We start from the raw sequence: 14,413 nt of genomic DNA on the forward strand, positions 1-14,413 counted from the left end.
ATTCAGCACAGGTCCAGCCTAGACCAGGGGGCCCTCGGCCACCCCAGAGTTGAAGGAACTGTAATAAATGACACTGATTTAAGTCTCAGGGTTTTGGGGTGGTTTGTAACAAAGCAACAGATAACCAATACAATGACTTCATATTATAAATGTCTCACTTGTATTATTTTACTGTCTGACTCTCCCTCACTAAAATGAAAGACTGGCTCCGGTAATGACTAAGATCTTGCCATTCCTACACTCCTCCAGAAAGCTATGAAACTCAGCTACCTGTAAATACAAGTAGCTACCTGAAGGTGCTGGAGAACAAACACAGACGGGGAGTGCATACCGGGAGGAGAAGAGCTGCACAGAGTAAGTTCATGGTTTCACAGCCTTTAACTGGGCATCTGGAGGGGAACAAATGCAGTCTGTCTGGTCTTGGAACCAGAAAACTAAGTCTGGAAAACCATATCTATGGGCCACAGGGGTTGGAATCTCAGCGGGTATTCCCAACTCTGTCTGCCCATGCTTCTGGTTGCCCACTCAACCACCTACGCACAGAGTAGACTCAGCAACTCAGCCAGAGACGAAAGGGCTGACCCAAGGGTCAAGCTGCTGCCTAAGAAACAGATTTGTAGTTTGAGCCCACCCAAGATGAACTGCCTGTCAGGACTCAAGAAAACGTAACACTCACTGAAGAAAAATAACAGAACCCAGAGTTGTCTCAAGTTTTACATCCTCAGTGGCCTAGATAACATTCAAACTTATAAAATGTGTGAAGAACCAGGAAAAATGGGAGACAGTCTTTTACTTTTTTAATTAACACAGAATGCATTATTTGTTTCGGGGTACAGGGCTGTGATTCATCAGTCTTATAGAATACCCAGTGCTCATTACACCACGTACCCTCCCCAGTGTCCATCACCCAGTTAATGGGAGATATTCTTAAGACAACTGAAACCAGTCCTCAGAGGATGCAGTTGTTGAAATTAGCAGACACAATTATTTTTTTAGCAGATAAGAAATCTCAGTAGAGAAATAGAAAAAAAAAGAAAGAAAGAAAGAAAAAAGAATGAAATGGAAATTCCAGAAGTAAAAAATTAATATACCAGATGTACTTGACAATGAACTGCAGATGACAAAGGAAAGAAAAAGTGGACTTAAAGACAAATCGACAGAAAATTATCCAAGGAGAATAAAGGAAAAAAGAAATAAAAATTAACAGATACTCAGAAAACTGTTAGAAAATACCATATTTATAACTGGAGTCTCAGAAGAGGAAAGAGAATAGGGCAGAAAAGCTATTTGGAAAATAATGGTGAACTATTTCCTAGTTTGGTGACATACATACATTTGTAGGTTCGAGATCCTCAACAAACACCAGGTAGGATAAATACAAAGAAGGTTAGCCAAGGTACATCATAATCCAACTGTGACAAGTCAAGAGTAAAAAGCAAATCTTAAAAACATTGAGAGAAGAATGATGTATAACAAAAGAATGGTTCAAGTGGGAGCTGATGTTGCATCAGAAATCATGGGGGGCAGAGACAGAAGGACAACATCTTTAATGTGCCAAAAGAAAAAACTGTCAATAGGCCATAAATTGATCCTTCAAGAATGGAGACAAAATAAGGAGAATTCATTATTAAAACACCTGCACTGCAAATAAAACGTTAAAGGATGGGGCGCCTGGGTGGCTCAGTGGGTTAAAGCCTCTGCCTTCGGCTCGGGTCATGATCCCAGGGTCCTGGGATCGAGCCCCACATCGGGCTCTCTGCTCTGCAGGGAGCCTGCTTCCCCCTCTCTCTCTGCCTGCCTCTCTGCCTACTTGTGATTTCTGTCTGTCAAATAAATAAATAAAAAAATCTTAAAAAAAAAAAAAAAAAAAAAAAAAAAAAAAAAAAAAAAACGTTAAAGGAAGTTCTTCAAGCCAAAGGGAAATGATTCCAGATGGAAATCCAGATCCTCAGGAAAGAAACAATAGTAATTTTGACACTGCCCTGTGGGGTTTGTAATATACATAAATGTAATACATACAACAGCTACAGCGTAAAGATACAGTAAGGCAGGGACAGCCAGAAGGAATATGCACCTGTATGGTTACAAGCTGTTTTATAGGAAACAGTGACATTATTAACTGTACGTGGACCATGAAGAGTAAGGAATGTATATTGTGATCTCTAGACAAACACCCAAACAATACACACACAAATACATATTAAGAGGAAGACTAAAATGGAATTGTTTATACAAATATATATGTATGTATATTTATACAAATATATATGTATATATGTTAATATTTTTTCAAAAAAAGGAGGAGGAACATAAAAACAAAAAATGAGGGGAAATGAATAGAAAACAAATAATAAAGTGGGAGCCCCAAACCCACCCATACCAGTAACTACATTAAACATTAATGGAATAAACATGAGTGGTAGCCTGAGGCTTGCAACAGAGATTATTGGCTGGGTACACGGGATCATTCTGGGGTAACAGAAATGTTTTAAATGTTTTAATACTGGAATATGGATTCCAATAAAAATTAGAAAAAACTGGATTATGATGATAGCTATACAACTCACCAAATTACTTTAAAAACTACTGAAAGGATGAACTTTATGGCATATAAGCTATACATCAATAAAGCTGTTTTTTTTTTTAAAGTAAGAGGGGCGCTGGGGTGGCTCAGTCAGTTGAGTGACCGATTCAGGATTTTGGCTCAGGTCGGGATCTCATGGGTTGTGAGACTGAACCCTGTGTGGTCTTGTCAGGCTCCACACTCAGTGGGGAATCTGTGATTCTTTCTCCTCCCCATCCCCCAACTCATGCTCTAAGATAAAGAAATCTTAAAAAAAAAAAAAAAGGCGGTGCACCTGGGTGGATGGCTCAGTCAGCTGAGCGGCTAACTCCTGATTTTGGCCCAGGTCATGGTCTCAGGGTCCTGGGATCCAGCCCTGCATTGGGCTCCGTGCTCCGTGGAGAGTCTGCTTCAGGAGTCTCTCTCCCTCTCTCTGTCCCTCCCCCTGCTCTCTCTCTCTCTTAAATAATCTTAAAAAAAAAAAAAAAAGGTAAAAGGTTCATGAAGCAAAAACTGACAGAATTAGAGGAAGAAATAAAATTATCCCACAATTGTAGTTAAGTTTTTTTTAAGGTTTATTTGTTTGAGAGAGAGACACGGCATGAGCAGGAGGGGCAGAGGGACAAAGATTCTCAAGCAGACTCCTCGCTGAGCGTGGACCCCAACAACGGGCTCAGTCTCACGACCTGAGCTGAAACCAAGAGTCCAGATGCATAATCAACTGCACCCCCCAGGTGCCCCCCACAATCACAGTTAGGTTATTTTAATACCTCTTTCTCAGCAACTAACAGAAAGACCAGGGGGAAATCAAGGAAAACACGGGAAATCTACAGAGTATATATTCTGTTCAACCCTGGGGTTCTCAGCAAGGGAAACTTTTCCTTCCGAGGGACATGTGGCAATGTCTGGACACATTTCCACTGTCACCTCCTGGGGGCTGCTACTGGCGTCTAGTAGGTACGCTAGATGTTGCTAAGCATCCTATGATGGGCAAGAACACACAACAAAGAATGATCTGACTTTAAACAGTTAAGAGTTCCAAGGTTGAGAGACCTTGTTTTAAAGTACACTTACTGGAATAATCCATGTGTTGGGATATAAAACATGTCACCATAAATTTTAAAAGACTGAAACAATACAGAATATATTCCCTAGCCACACAGAATTAAATCTGAAGTCGATCAAATTAAGCTATCTAGGAAAATCCCAAATAACTGCAAGTTAAAGAACATACTTCTAAGTAATACATGGATCATGGGAAAAAAGCACAAGAAAAATTAGAAAACATTTTGAACCAATGACAAAGAAAAATCAGAATTTGTGGGATGCGGCTAAAGCAGTGCTTAAAGGAAAATGTGTAGCTTTAAATGTGCATATTTGGTAAACAGAAGAGCAGGGACTACCTTTTCTGTTTTTTTGTTTTTTGTTTTAAGATTTTATTTATTTATTTATTTATTTAACAGAGAGCAAGAGAGCACAAGTAGGCAGAGCAGCAGGCAGAGGGAGAGGGAGAAGCAGGCTCTCTGCTGAGCAGGGAGCCCGATGTGGGGCTCGATCCCAGGACCCTGGGATCATGACCAGCCGAAGGCAGTCACTAAATCGACTAAGCCACCCAGGCGCCCCTTCTGTTTGTTTTAAATGCTATATCCCTTGTGCATAAAATAATTTCCAGCATTTAGTGGGGACCCAATAAATATGTACTAAATGCATGACCGTGTAACTGAACAAATGGAAAGATTTCTAATAGCCAATGGTGGCATCTGATAGCAGAAGTATAAATGATTTTCTTTTTATACATTCCTGTGTCCGATTTGTAAAAGATAATCCATAGGTATTGTATTTTTTAATGAGTAAAACTTTTTAAACCTAAATGGTCCTTCTCTAGGAGAAAATAAAAGGACCAGAGCCAACTGAAGTCCTATATAACTTAGACAGCGAGGATCAGGTTCTAGGAAAGCTTTTACCGGAAGGGTGCAAAGACAAAGAAACATTGTCTCCTGCTGGACACACATCTTTTCTCTTCTTAATTATTCTAGGGAAGGGAAAAAGGTACAAACCTAATTAACTGAATGAAAAAAGTTACTGTAACTTCCCCTAGTGCCCAATGTAAACTGCTTCCAGAATTCAGAGTGTGAGCAAACACCGCTCAGGGAGATCACCCCCTTGGCAGATTTGAACCCAGGGCTCTAAACCCTTCCATTAGGATTTTTCTCTCCCCCTGACTCAGAATGATACAGTCAAAAACAACAGGTGATCGAGCAATTTTTTTTCCTATTTCTTTTTTGCCTTTCTGTCTCCCCAGAAAGCTGCCAGATAATGAAACCATTTTCTTCCCACACACAAGGATCTCATTCTGGTCTAAGTGAAAATACAGCTTGTCTCCAAGGAAACATATATGTCACTAAGACTCCAATACTCTCAGCAAGCAAGGACTACGTCTTATTCTTTCTTCTCTCCAGTTCTGGGCATGGAGTTCTCCCAAAACTAGCTTAAAAGGTATCTAGGAAAATTTAGTGACCTTACCTGTTCTTCCTTTTATTTAATTAATTACAAATCAACTAATAGGACAAATCAGTATGTGGGACATACATACAAATCACGAGCTCTCCGAGGTCCTGAGTAATTAACATCGTATTCAAATGTGCTTCGAATCCTTCGACTCCTTTCCTTGGCTCAGCAGAAAAGGTGGCCAGGCGGCTGTTGCACAATGATCAGCCGGGAACTGAAAATGTGCTGTCTCAGAGCAGTGTGACAGAGCAGTGGGCTTAGGAAGGCGGGAATAACAGCCCACCTGAGGGACTCAGAGTCAAGGCTTAGTGATCTTACCCGGGCACATCACTTGTCCCCATTCCTCGTCTCTAAAGGGCTCAGAAGCTCTACTAAATCCATTTTAACCTCTGCAAATGCAGCAAGGAGGAGCTGTACAATTGGCACTTAATAAAGCAGCTCCTTAGACCGACTTTGGCTCCAGTGATAGATTTAAATGTGCCTTAAAGCCTCCGGGAAGCACTAAAAGCCACAGGTTTGCAAAGCAGAAACTCAGCTTACATGGAAAGGGGGGAAATTAACAACAACCACCACAACAGAATTAAGCTCCAAGTGGCCCCGCAAATCTTAGGAACCATGTGAGGAACAGCCGAAGGAGCACCGAGGCTAGGCTGGGAAGTCCCCATGCTGCAATCCTGAAGCGCCTGATCAAGGTTACATGGGCAAGTGCGCACTGAATTACCCCCTTAAAATAGTCTCTGCAAGTGTATTGCAGAGTGAAACTGTTCGTCTCCATAAATCGCTCGGTTGACATTTGCACTGCAATCACAAGCAACATTTACAAAGGGTGAGACCAAGAAGAAAAAAATTCATGTTTCCGGAAAGCATGAAGGCTGGCACAAAGAGCTTTGCACAACTGCAGAACTGGCGGGTGAGGTGGCTACAGTGGCAAGGCTCCTTGCTCCCCCAGGGGCTAATGTGCAGCTCAGGACCTCGCGCAGCGGAATCCCACTGCGAGATGCACGCTGCCACAGAAGCACCATCTAAAGGCTGTTCACCTTGGGCCGGACATTACTCAAGGGGGGGACCCATACTTCTCACCCTGTGAAGGAAAACTTAAATGTTAGGTCTTCTTTTACGCTAAGTCCTCAAAAACAGCCTGCCGGCTATGTATTTTCTTCGAAAGTAGCGGGCCTGCCTAACAATTAGGGCTTTCTAAAAATGGAATGCTTCGCCAGGAGATTGAGTTCCCCATCTCTGGCCAGAGGACAGCAGATGCTGGTGACCGACTGGCTAGGATGTCACAGAAGGGACGCAGGCACTGGCAGGGAAGGATTGGATGACTCCTAGGAACCCATCCAGTTAAAGGATCTAAGAAATGGAGGTGATGACCTAAGTAGCTCCCGAGAAAACTCCTGCCTCAAGTCTAATCCCTTGAAGAGACAAAAAAATACAGGGGCGCCCGGGGGGCTCAGTTGGTTAAGCATCCGCCTTCAGCTCTGGTCATGATCCCAGCATCCTGGGATCAAGCCCCATGATGGACTCCCTGCTCAGCGGGGAGTCTGCATCTCCCTCTGCCTTTCCCTCGCTCATGCTCTCTTTCTTTCAAACAAATAAAATCTTAAAAAAAATTAAAAATTACAGGTTTTTCAGAGTGTGCCATCCTCCATAAAGACGGACTCATACATTTGTTCTTACTTCCACAAAGCAAGTATTTTTAATGGCTGGAATCCCGTTATAACAAGCAGCAGAGGGAGAGGGAGAAGCCCTGAGATCACGACCTGAGCTGAAGGCAGATACTTAACTGGCTGAGCCACCCAGGTGCCGCACCATCACCCCGAAGTTAGGTTTCGGAGTGACTCTCTGGGCCCAGGCGTCACATGGGATCCTCCAGGAAAGTAACAGGATGGTGAGAGTTTCTGCCACACAACTATTTGAGGGCGCATTAATTGCATTTGTTGGGATCGAATAACCTGTTCACAGATAAAAAAAGAAACTACAGGTGTGACTAAGCCTCTCGTGTGAGCCTTCCTGAAAACTCCTACCGAGTTTTCCACGGGATGGCTTTAGAAACCACGTTAATTTCCATGACAGCCGAAAGGACGGCCCAGCTACACCGTCTGCTGTGGGTTTCCTGGCCGGCCACAGAAACGGACCGCCCCAGCGTGCTGGCTCCCGTGCCACAACCTCACAAGGGGACGCCACCGCTCCTTCACACCGTTTTACAATGGTCGTGACAGAACTCACTATTCCTTTTGTTGTTAAGGTCTGCCTTCCACGTCAAAGTTCCAGAAAGGCAAGGGTCTCGCTGCATCCTCGGTATCCGTGCTTTTACGCAGCAGGTTGAGGCGGGGTGGGGGGAGGGGCACTTACAGAACGAAATTAAGACTCAGCTCCACGGCCACCATATTACCCAAAGTGAAGCCATCTAAGAATAGTAGGTAGAGACAACAATGTGGAGAAATAATGATCATACACTCCATGTGTGAAACAGGGCAAGAAGTTTTCTGATAAGCTACCACAGGACCTAAAAAAATATATATAGAGAAAAAAAAATATATATATATAGATTTATGTACACTGGATTATATGAACTGGAATGTTCATAGCAGCATTGCTCATGGCTGCCCCAAACCGGAAACAACCAAACATCCACCAACAGTGAGATGAACTAGTGGACTGGCCCCTATTCATGCGTGGACTACTATACAGCAATGAAAACGAATGCCTGCATCCCCCAACAGCACAACTGAATCTCACAAGGGACACTCGACAGAAAAGCAAAACCAAAACACAGTACACAAAGAATACATATTGTATTATTTCACTTACATGAAGACAAAAAACAAGCCAAACTGAATGATGCATTTGAGTTGCAAGTTCATCAAATACTCAATAAAATAAGTCGCAAGTTCACCAAATGTTCAAAGAACAGACAGACTGTTATGAGTTGGACAGGAGAGTAACACGGAGGAGGCAAGAGAAAGGGCAGAAAATCCAGCAAGAAGTTACTGCAATTCAGCTGAGACTGGCAGTCAGAGCTGCAGGGGGAGGGTGGCTGAGCCAGGGCGTGAGCAGTGGGCACTGAGAGAGGCGGAGGGTGGAGAAGAGATAAGACACACAGAACCTGACGACGGAGCAGATTCGAGAGCTGAGGTGAAGACGGTGCCAAGGAACGAATCCCTTATTAAAAAGAGGGAAGAAAGAAGAAAAAAAAAAAGACTATAAATCTGCAAATTATAGTATTTACAATATAGACCTGATTTTGATGTTTCAAAGGGAGTGAAGTTGGGCTAAAAATACATTCAGTATCAAGAAGAATAAAAAACTGCAATGGATTTAAAACACATTAAATGCTAAAAGTCACGAGTTCATCACAAAACAATAGAACAGAAGAAGGAAAAGGAGGTGAAGTAGTCCACGAGGTCTAGCGATGCTGGGGAAGTGGTGAAAAAACATTAACTAAGGCAAAGATGTATACGGCAGTCTCTAGAGTAAACGCTAAAAGGATCTGGAACTAACAGTACCGCAGATGCCCAAATAAATAAATAAATAAATAGTGTCACGGGTACAAAAGAAGGCAAGAAAGGAAAAATAATATAAAACAGGAGGTTAAATACAGACAGAGTAGGACGGCAGAAACATACTGCCATTTTACCGTACCTGTTAATGCCACGGGATGCTTCCAGAATGTGGGAAATTCTACAGGACAAACATGATTTCTTCAATAACTAAACTGCAAGGAAAAAAGGAAGGGAGGGGGAGCAGTGGGCGGTAACTTCTAGACTGAGACAGAACTGGCGGGAGGCAGTGTGTGAATGATGTTTAGATCCTTATGTGAATGAACCAACTGCTAAAAAAGAAAAACGGCATAATCAGAAAAACCTGAACACTAAGTGAAGAGCGATGTAAAGGAATTATTTTTAGGTGTGATAATGGTAAAGTACTTTTGTTTAAAAAAAAAAAAAGATGTCTTACCTTTTAGAGATCTCTAACAAAGTGGTGAAGAAACTATAAATGAAATGATGAGTTTTCTGAGATTTGCTTAAAAATGACCAGGTTGGCAAGGGTGGGGGAGGGGGCATGAAACAAGAAATGATCGAGATGGGCCGGCGTGTTAACAGTCGTAGTAATGCCCATATGGGATTTACTCTACTCTTCTACTTCTGTACTCATTTGGATTTTACCGGAATATAAAATATAAAGGGACAGAAGGAAAAATCTCTAGATAGAAAAGTATGTGTAGAAAATGTTTTGGCAGGATGTATCTCAAAATGTTCAAGCGGTTCTCTCTGGGCAAATGTGATCACAATTTTTAGAAAATGTTACAAATTCATCATCTCTGGGTGGGGAGATCACTGGTAAACCTTTACTCTCTTTTTTTCTCTTTTTGCTTAGCTATGTTTTCTAGCTGTTTCTACAATGAACAAATCAGGACGTTGATTCAAAAACTGTTTAAAAGGACAGGAGAAAGACTGCCAAAAAAACAAAGAGCCTCCCACTCAAATCCACATTTCTTAATCATTTCCGGGTCCTAGTTTCTTTGCAGAAACTAATGAGAGGTACTCTTCTCCCTCCTCCAGAAAGATGCACATAATCCTACAGAATTTTTCTGAGCGATGTGAAGAAACGGAGAGACTGCTAATGAACTCAGAGACTTGCTATGTTGTTAGTAGTTACAGTACATAATAAGAGCTGACAATTTATTGCATATTTGCTATGTGCCAAGCACTGGCACACAGGCTCTGTTTGCTTTCCAACTATTAACTCATTTCATCCTCCCAAACGACTCGATGACATAGGTGCTCTCATGGTACCCAATTTACAGATGAGGAGAGTGAAGACAGAGAGGCCAAGTAATAAATATGCCCAGGGTCCCATAACTAAGGCACGGCACAATCGGCATACGAACCTAGTAAGCCTGGCTCTAAAGTGGGCTTTTAACCACCAAATGATGAGGCCACTCACAGGGTTAAATCAAAGACACCAAGCAAACGTGACATCCTGAGTCATTCGTGCTCTGGAGACCGTGTCTTTGAATTCAACTACAGGAAGAGCCTACTGTGTGCCAGACTCATCCAAACACATGAGCCCCCCCACACCCCTCCCAGGCCCTGGCAACAGCACTGGGAGGGACTCGCCCGCACGCCCAGGGAACTGTGGCGGAATCAAAAGCCAAGCCCGACTTCCAACGTCAAGTTCACCAACCCACGGCTGATTCCTTTAAGTAGGGGGGATGGTTTAGTCTACGTCTCACATGACCTCTGAGTGACCAAAACCTTTTCAAGGTAACTGGTGAAGGTCAATTCACGGACCCTCCAATTTGCCCATGACGCACAGCAATTCAGTTTTTGAGATTGTGCCCTCATCCGTCTGCTTTAGCCAGCTGAGACACCCTGGATGGGGACACGCTTCCCAAAGTTTGCCCCCGGGGCTCACAGACATCAGCAGAATCGTCTGCATCTGCTTCAGACAACTGCCAGGTGCTACAGCCCACAGCACACTCATGCCCAACAGAGCCTGGACAAACAGGCACATGCCAGCTCCACGAACACCCTCCCAGTGCTTACAGTTTCACAGTTCAAGCATCGAGTTTCATTGGTCAGCGTTCCCTGAAAGATCTCATGGACCCAGGTGAGTTCCGGTTTATTACTCTCTGCAGGTTCATTCATGTTGCCATTTTTTAACTTTCCGTTTTGTTTTTCCTGTTTCTTCTCTTCCTGCAGGATATCCGCAATGGTGTTTAGCAAATAATTTAAAAACTCATGAGCATCCTGCTGCATGTAGTTATCAAAGAGATCTGGAAAAGAGAAGGTTATTAGTTCGATCTCCGGTTCTTGAAAAGCAAACACAAAACGCTTCATTTTACGCGCACACTTCAATTTTTATACTGAAATGTCAACTGGACGGGTATCACATAGAGCCATCTCCATTCTGCAACTTTAATGGGTAAACTTTGGAAGAATTTTTGTTCTTTATCCTTTTTTCTACCACCCACCAAGAACTACACTTCCCCTAGCTCCCTAAAGTCATCCCATATATAAAATGCAACCAGAATTTTTATCCTACAGGAAACCCCAGAAATTACTTCATACACTCCCTGATAAAATATCAATACTTAATATGATGTGACCACCAACGATCCATTATTCATTCTGTAATTTATCTAGAGCAACTGGGGTCTCTTCCCAAAGATCATCTTACACCCTGGCCCAGACGGGAAGCAGCTTAAAGGAAACACATATGGGAGATGGGGGATCCCTGTATCTGACAGAGTCTGAAACCAAATACAAAGGATTCCAGAAGCCTACTGCTGCTCCCTGCCATAAGGACAAACAATCAGGAGGCGAACGCAGCTGGAAAACTTCATTATTAATCATGTTCGCGACGAGACTCGGGAGTGCTCTGCTTCCTGCTCAGATTATTTTTATTCTGGTACATATAAACTACAACAACTTTAAAAGACAGCAATCAAATTAAATGAGACTTTATAAAACAAACATCTGATTAACTGTGCAAGTCTGCTGCAGTAAGGCTGGAATCTAGGATAAACACAAGTTGCTGTATCAACTATTTCTAGTCGTAGAAATTACCAATGCGAAGCTTCCGGAACAAGCTCATCTCTACTACCACTTTTCCCGAAAAGGAAGATAGAAAAACCAGGGGGAAAAAAAAATCAGGTGACAACAGGACATTTTTATAACATAAAGATACCAATTTAATATCCTTCAATTGTCTTAGGCAAAAGTCAGAGGTATTATTTTTAAAACAGCAAGGCTCTGATTAGAAAATATACTTCTACTTTAATCACTTATGACAAGTTTATATGAGTACTATTTTATTCAATTATTGCATCAACCTATGTATTCCTATCAAGCGTTCTGCTTACAAGGCTGCCTTGGGCAATTTCTCTCTCACAAAGGTCCTACCCAGAAAAAACAACTCCCAAGGTGGAACAAATAAAAAACCATTCCAAAATGGAATGATAAATCTGAATGTATACGCATGTTTTTTATGCAGTTTTATTTTATGTTAACAGGGTGGAAATGGAGAATTACATCTTCTTTTTAAAAAAAAAAAAAAGTGATTTTCGAGTTGGCCAGACTTTTTTTTTTCCCTTTCAAAAAAAAAAAAAAAAAGGCAGAGGGGAAAGTTCTTTGGGGGAGCCACAGAACGATGAATTCGTATTTCGGACCCTTAAACCCAGGACTCACCGTTCTCTTTTCTCAGCCGCGAGATGAACTTCTTTGGTGGGATCACGCCAACCTTCTTCTTCTGCGTGGCGATGCTGTGGAAGAGGTCTGCCAGGCACGTCAGTAAGTTTTCCTTCTTTTTTTGCTGGGCCTTGTAGGCCAGCACATTCTCCCGGAACGGCCGGCAGAAGTACAAGGCCTGCAGCACGGAGTTACAGTAGCACGTGTTTCCGAACTGCCGAGGGACAACAGGGGCGCTTCAGCTCACGGTCCGCGGAAGCCCACCCTCCGGGACCCGCCCAGATCCCCCAGGGCAGCGTCCTGCTCCCCACGTGAGAGACTAGCAAACCACTCGCCGCACCCGGGACTAATCTGAGCACCAGGGAAAGGAATGAAATTTACATCCACCTGGGGCCTCTCCGGCCCATAAAAGTCCCTAAAATGATATGAGCTTCGATTTAAAAAAAAAAAAAAAAAAAAAAAAAACCAACTAAGGAGACCTTGTGGTGCTTAAAAAGGGCGGGGGGTGGGGGTACATAATATGGCGACCCAGGCAAGTAGCTAAGAGAGGTCCCATTGCAACACATGGAAACCATTAGGACAGAAAATAAAAATCCACATCAGAAAGAAACCCAGGAACTAGGAACCATTTGCTCAGATGAAACAACCTTAACTCCACGGGAACTTAATTTAGTTCTTCTCCGTCAAGATTCTAAGGCCCCTGTGCATCGCTTCAGAACGCAGGTCCTCACTGACTCCAGAGCAACGGAGGCAAAGAGGGGTGCCCCCTAGGTCATCCCATCAGCCTCTTCCCCTCCAGCTCCTAAGTCACCCTCTGTCTGGTTTCTGCCAAGATGGCAAGTGTCCCAACACGACAGCACTCGGTTCCTGGTCTCCTACGTACTCACACGAGGACCCACGCCATAATATTTTGTTCCTCTCAAGAACCACGGACACTCAGATTATGATCAAAGAGGGAAAATGCCATCGCCTCACTGATTTTCCATAGTCTGCGACTCCATGGCAGAACACAGCCAGGACTATCGCTATCCCTTCAGAGTTTTCCACACAGAGGAAAACGAAAAGGGAAAAATATAAAGAAATCACAAGATTAATAACATAGATTTCAAGACGCTGCGTAAGACTAAAATAGAACATGAACATCTTCTCAAGACTGGTTGTTGGCTGGTGTGCCATTTTCCCAAGAGTGAAACAGATGCTCCGCCATACTTAATGTGACATTTCTACGTGTGCTAAGATAGAACATTTCCTATTTTTACATACTTTAATCTACTTTGACACAATTATGTAACAGGAGACAAACCTCTTTTTAAAGAGAAGCTGGAACTTTCATGAATTACCATTCGAAGTGAACATAAATGAAGCTATTAATACATTTAATCTCACAACGCTTCCACAAACTAGGAAATGGCCTTCATTCTTTTCTCTCCATTCGTATATTCCCTAGCAAAGGCAGAATTTCTTACAACTTGAGTAACTATCTTCACAGAGCTAAGCAGAGGCCTGTGCATAATGACTAGAAAAAGCTAATAAAATTAGGAGTCAGTGTTTCGCCCACACAACGCCCCATATTCCTGTGCATCCTCTGCCCTTCGACTCACTGCCTCGCCCGGACCTAGACACTCTTCAGTAACACTTGGCGCCGAGCCAGGGGATGACTCCCGGGAAAGAAAAGGAACTAACATTCATGGAGTGTCCACCGTGTGTTTCAGACTCCTGTCAGGATCTTCACCAGGAGCTCTCACCGATCCTTCACTATAACCCACGAAATAGAGGTTGCATGGTCTCCACTTTACAGCTGGGGAAATGGAGGCTCAGAGAGGCCAAGTGACTTGCTTGAGACTACACAGCTGGTAAACAGCATGGGCACGATTTAGACTCGGTGGGTATTACTTCGAAGCCAACATTCTTTCCATGAGCCACACGTGGCAGTCACTCACTGAGAACATTTCCAGCTTCCCCAGTGGAAATTACCACTTGCGACACGTGGGTATGGGCAGGTTCTGCTCAGAGCCGTTGTTCCTGAAAACCGGGTACTTAGGAGTTAACACCTGGTGTGTGGAAAACCTCCATGCCAGAGGGGGAAGGATCGGGTGAGGAAGAAAGCTCACAAGGGTAGCGGGTAATATGGCCTTAGTACTTAGGATCA

At 43.1% G+C, this 14,413-nt stretch overlaps 1 protein-coding gene across 1 annotated transcript in view; it reads right to left on the minus strand.

The window, feature by feature from the left end:
- The window catches only part of USP46 (ubiquitin specific peptidase 46), a 53,303-nt gene that overhangs the window by 15,066 nt on the left and 23,824 nt on the right, over positions 1-14,413 (minus strand). Inside the window, exons 3-4 of the mRNA XM_080795438.1 lie at positions 12,265-12,478; positions 10,621-10,850 (exon numbers count right to left, since the gene is read on the minus strand). Coding sequence (XP_080651564.1) covers positions 10,621-10,850; positions 12,265-12,478 — 444 coding nt within the window. The remainder of the gene's footprint in view (positions 1-10,620; positions 10,851-12,264; positions 12,479-14,413) is intronic.

This window comes from Martes martes (genome assembly GCF_963455335.1).
Source record: "Martes martes genome assembly, chromosome: 2".
NCBI lineage: Eukaryota > Metazoa > Chordata > Mammalia > Carnivora > Mustelidae > Martes > Martes martes.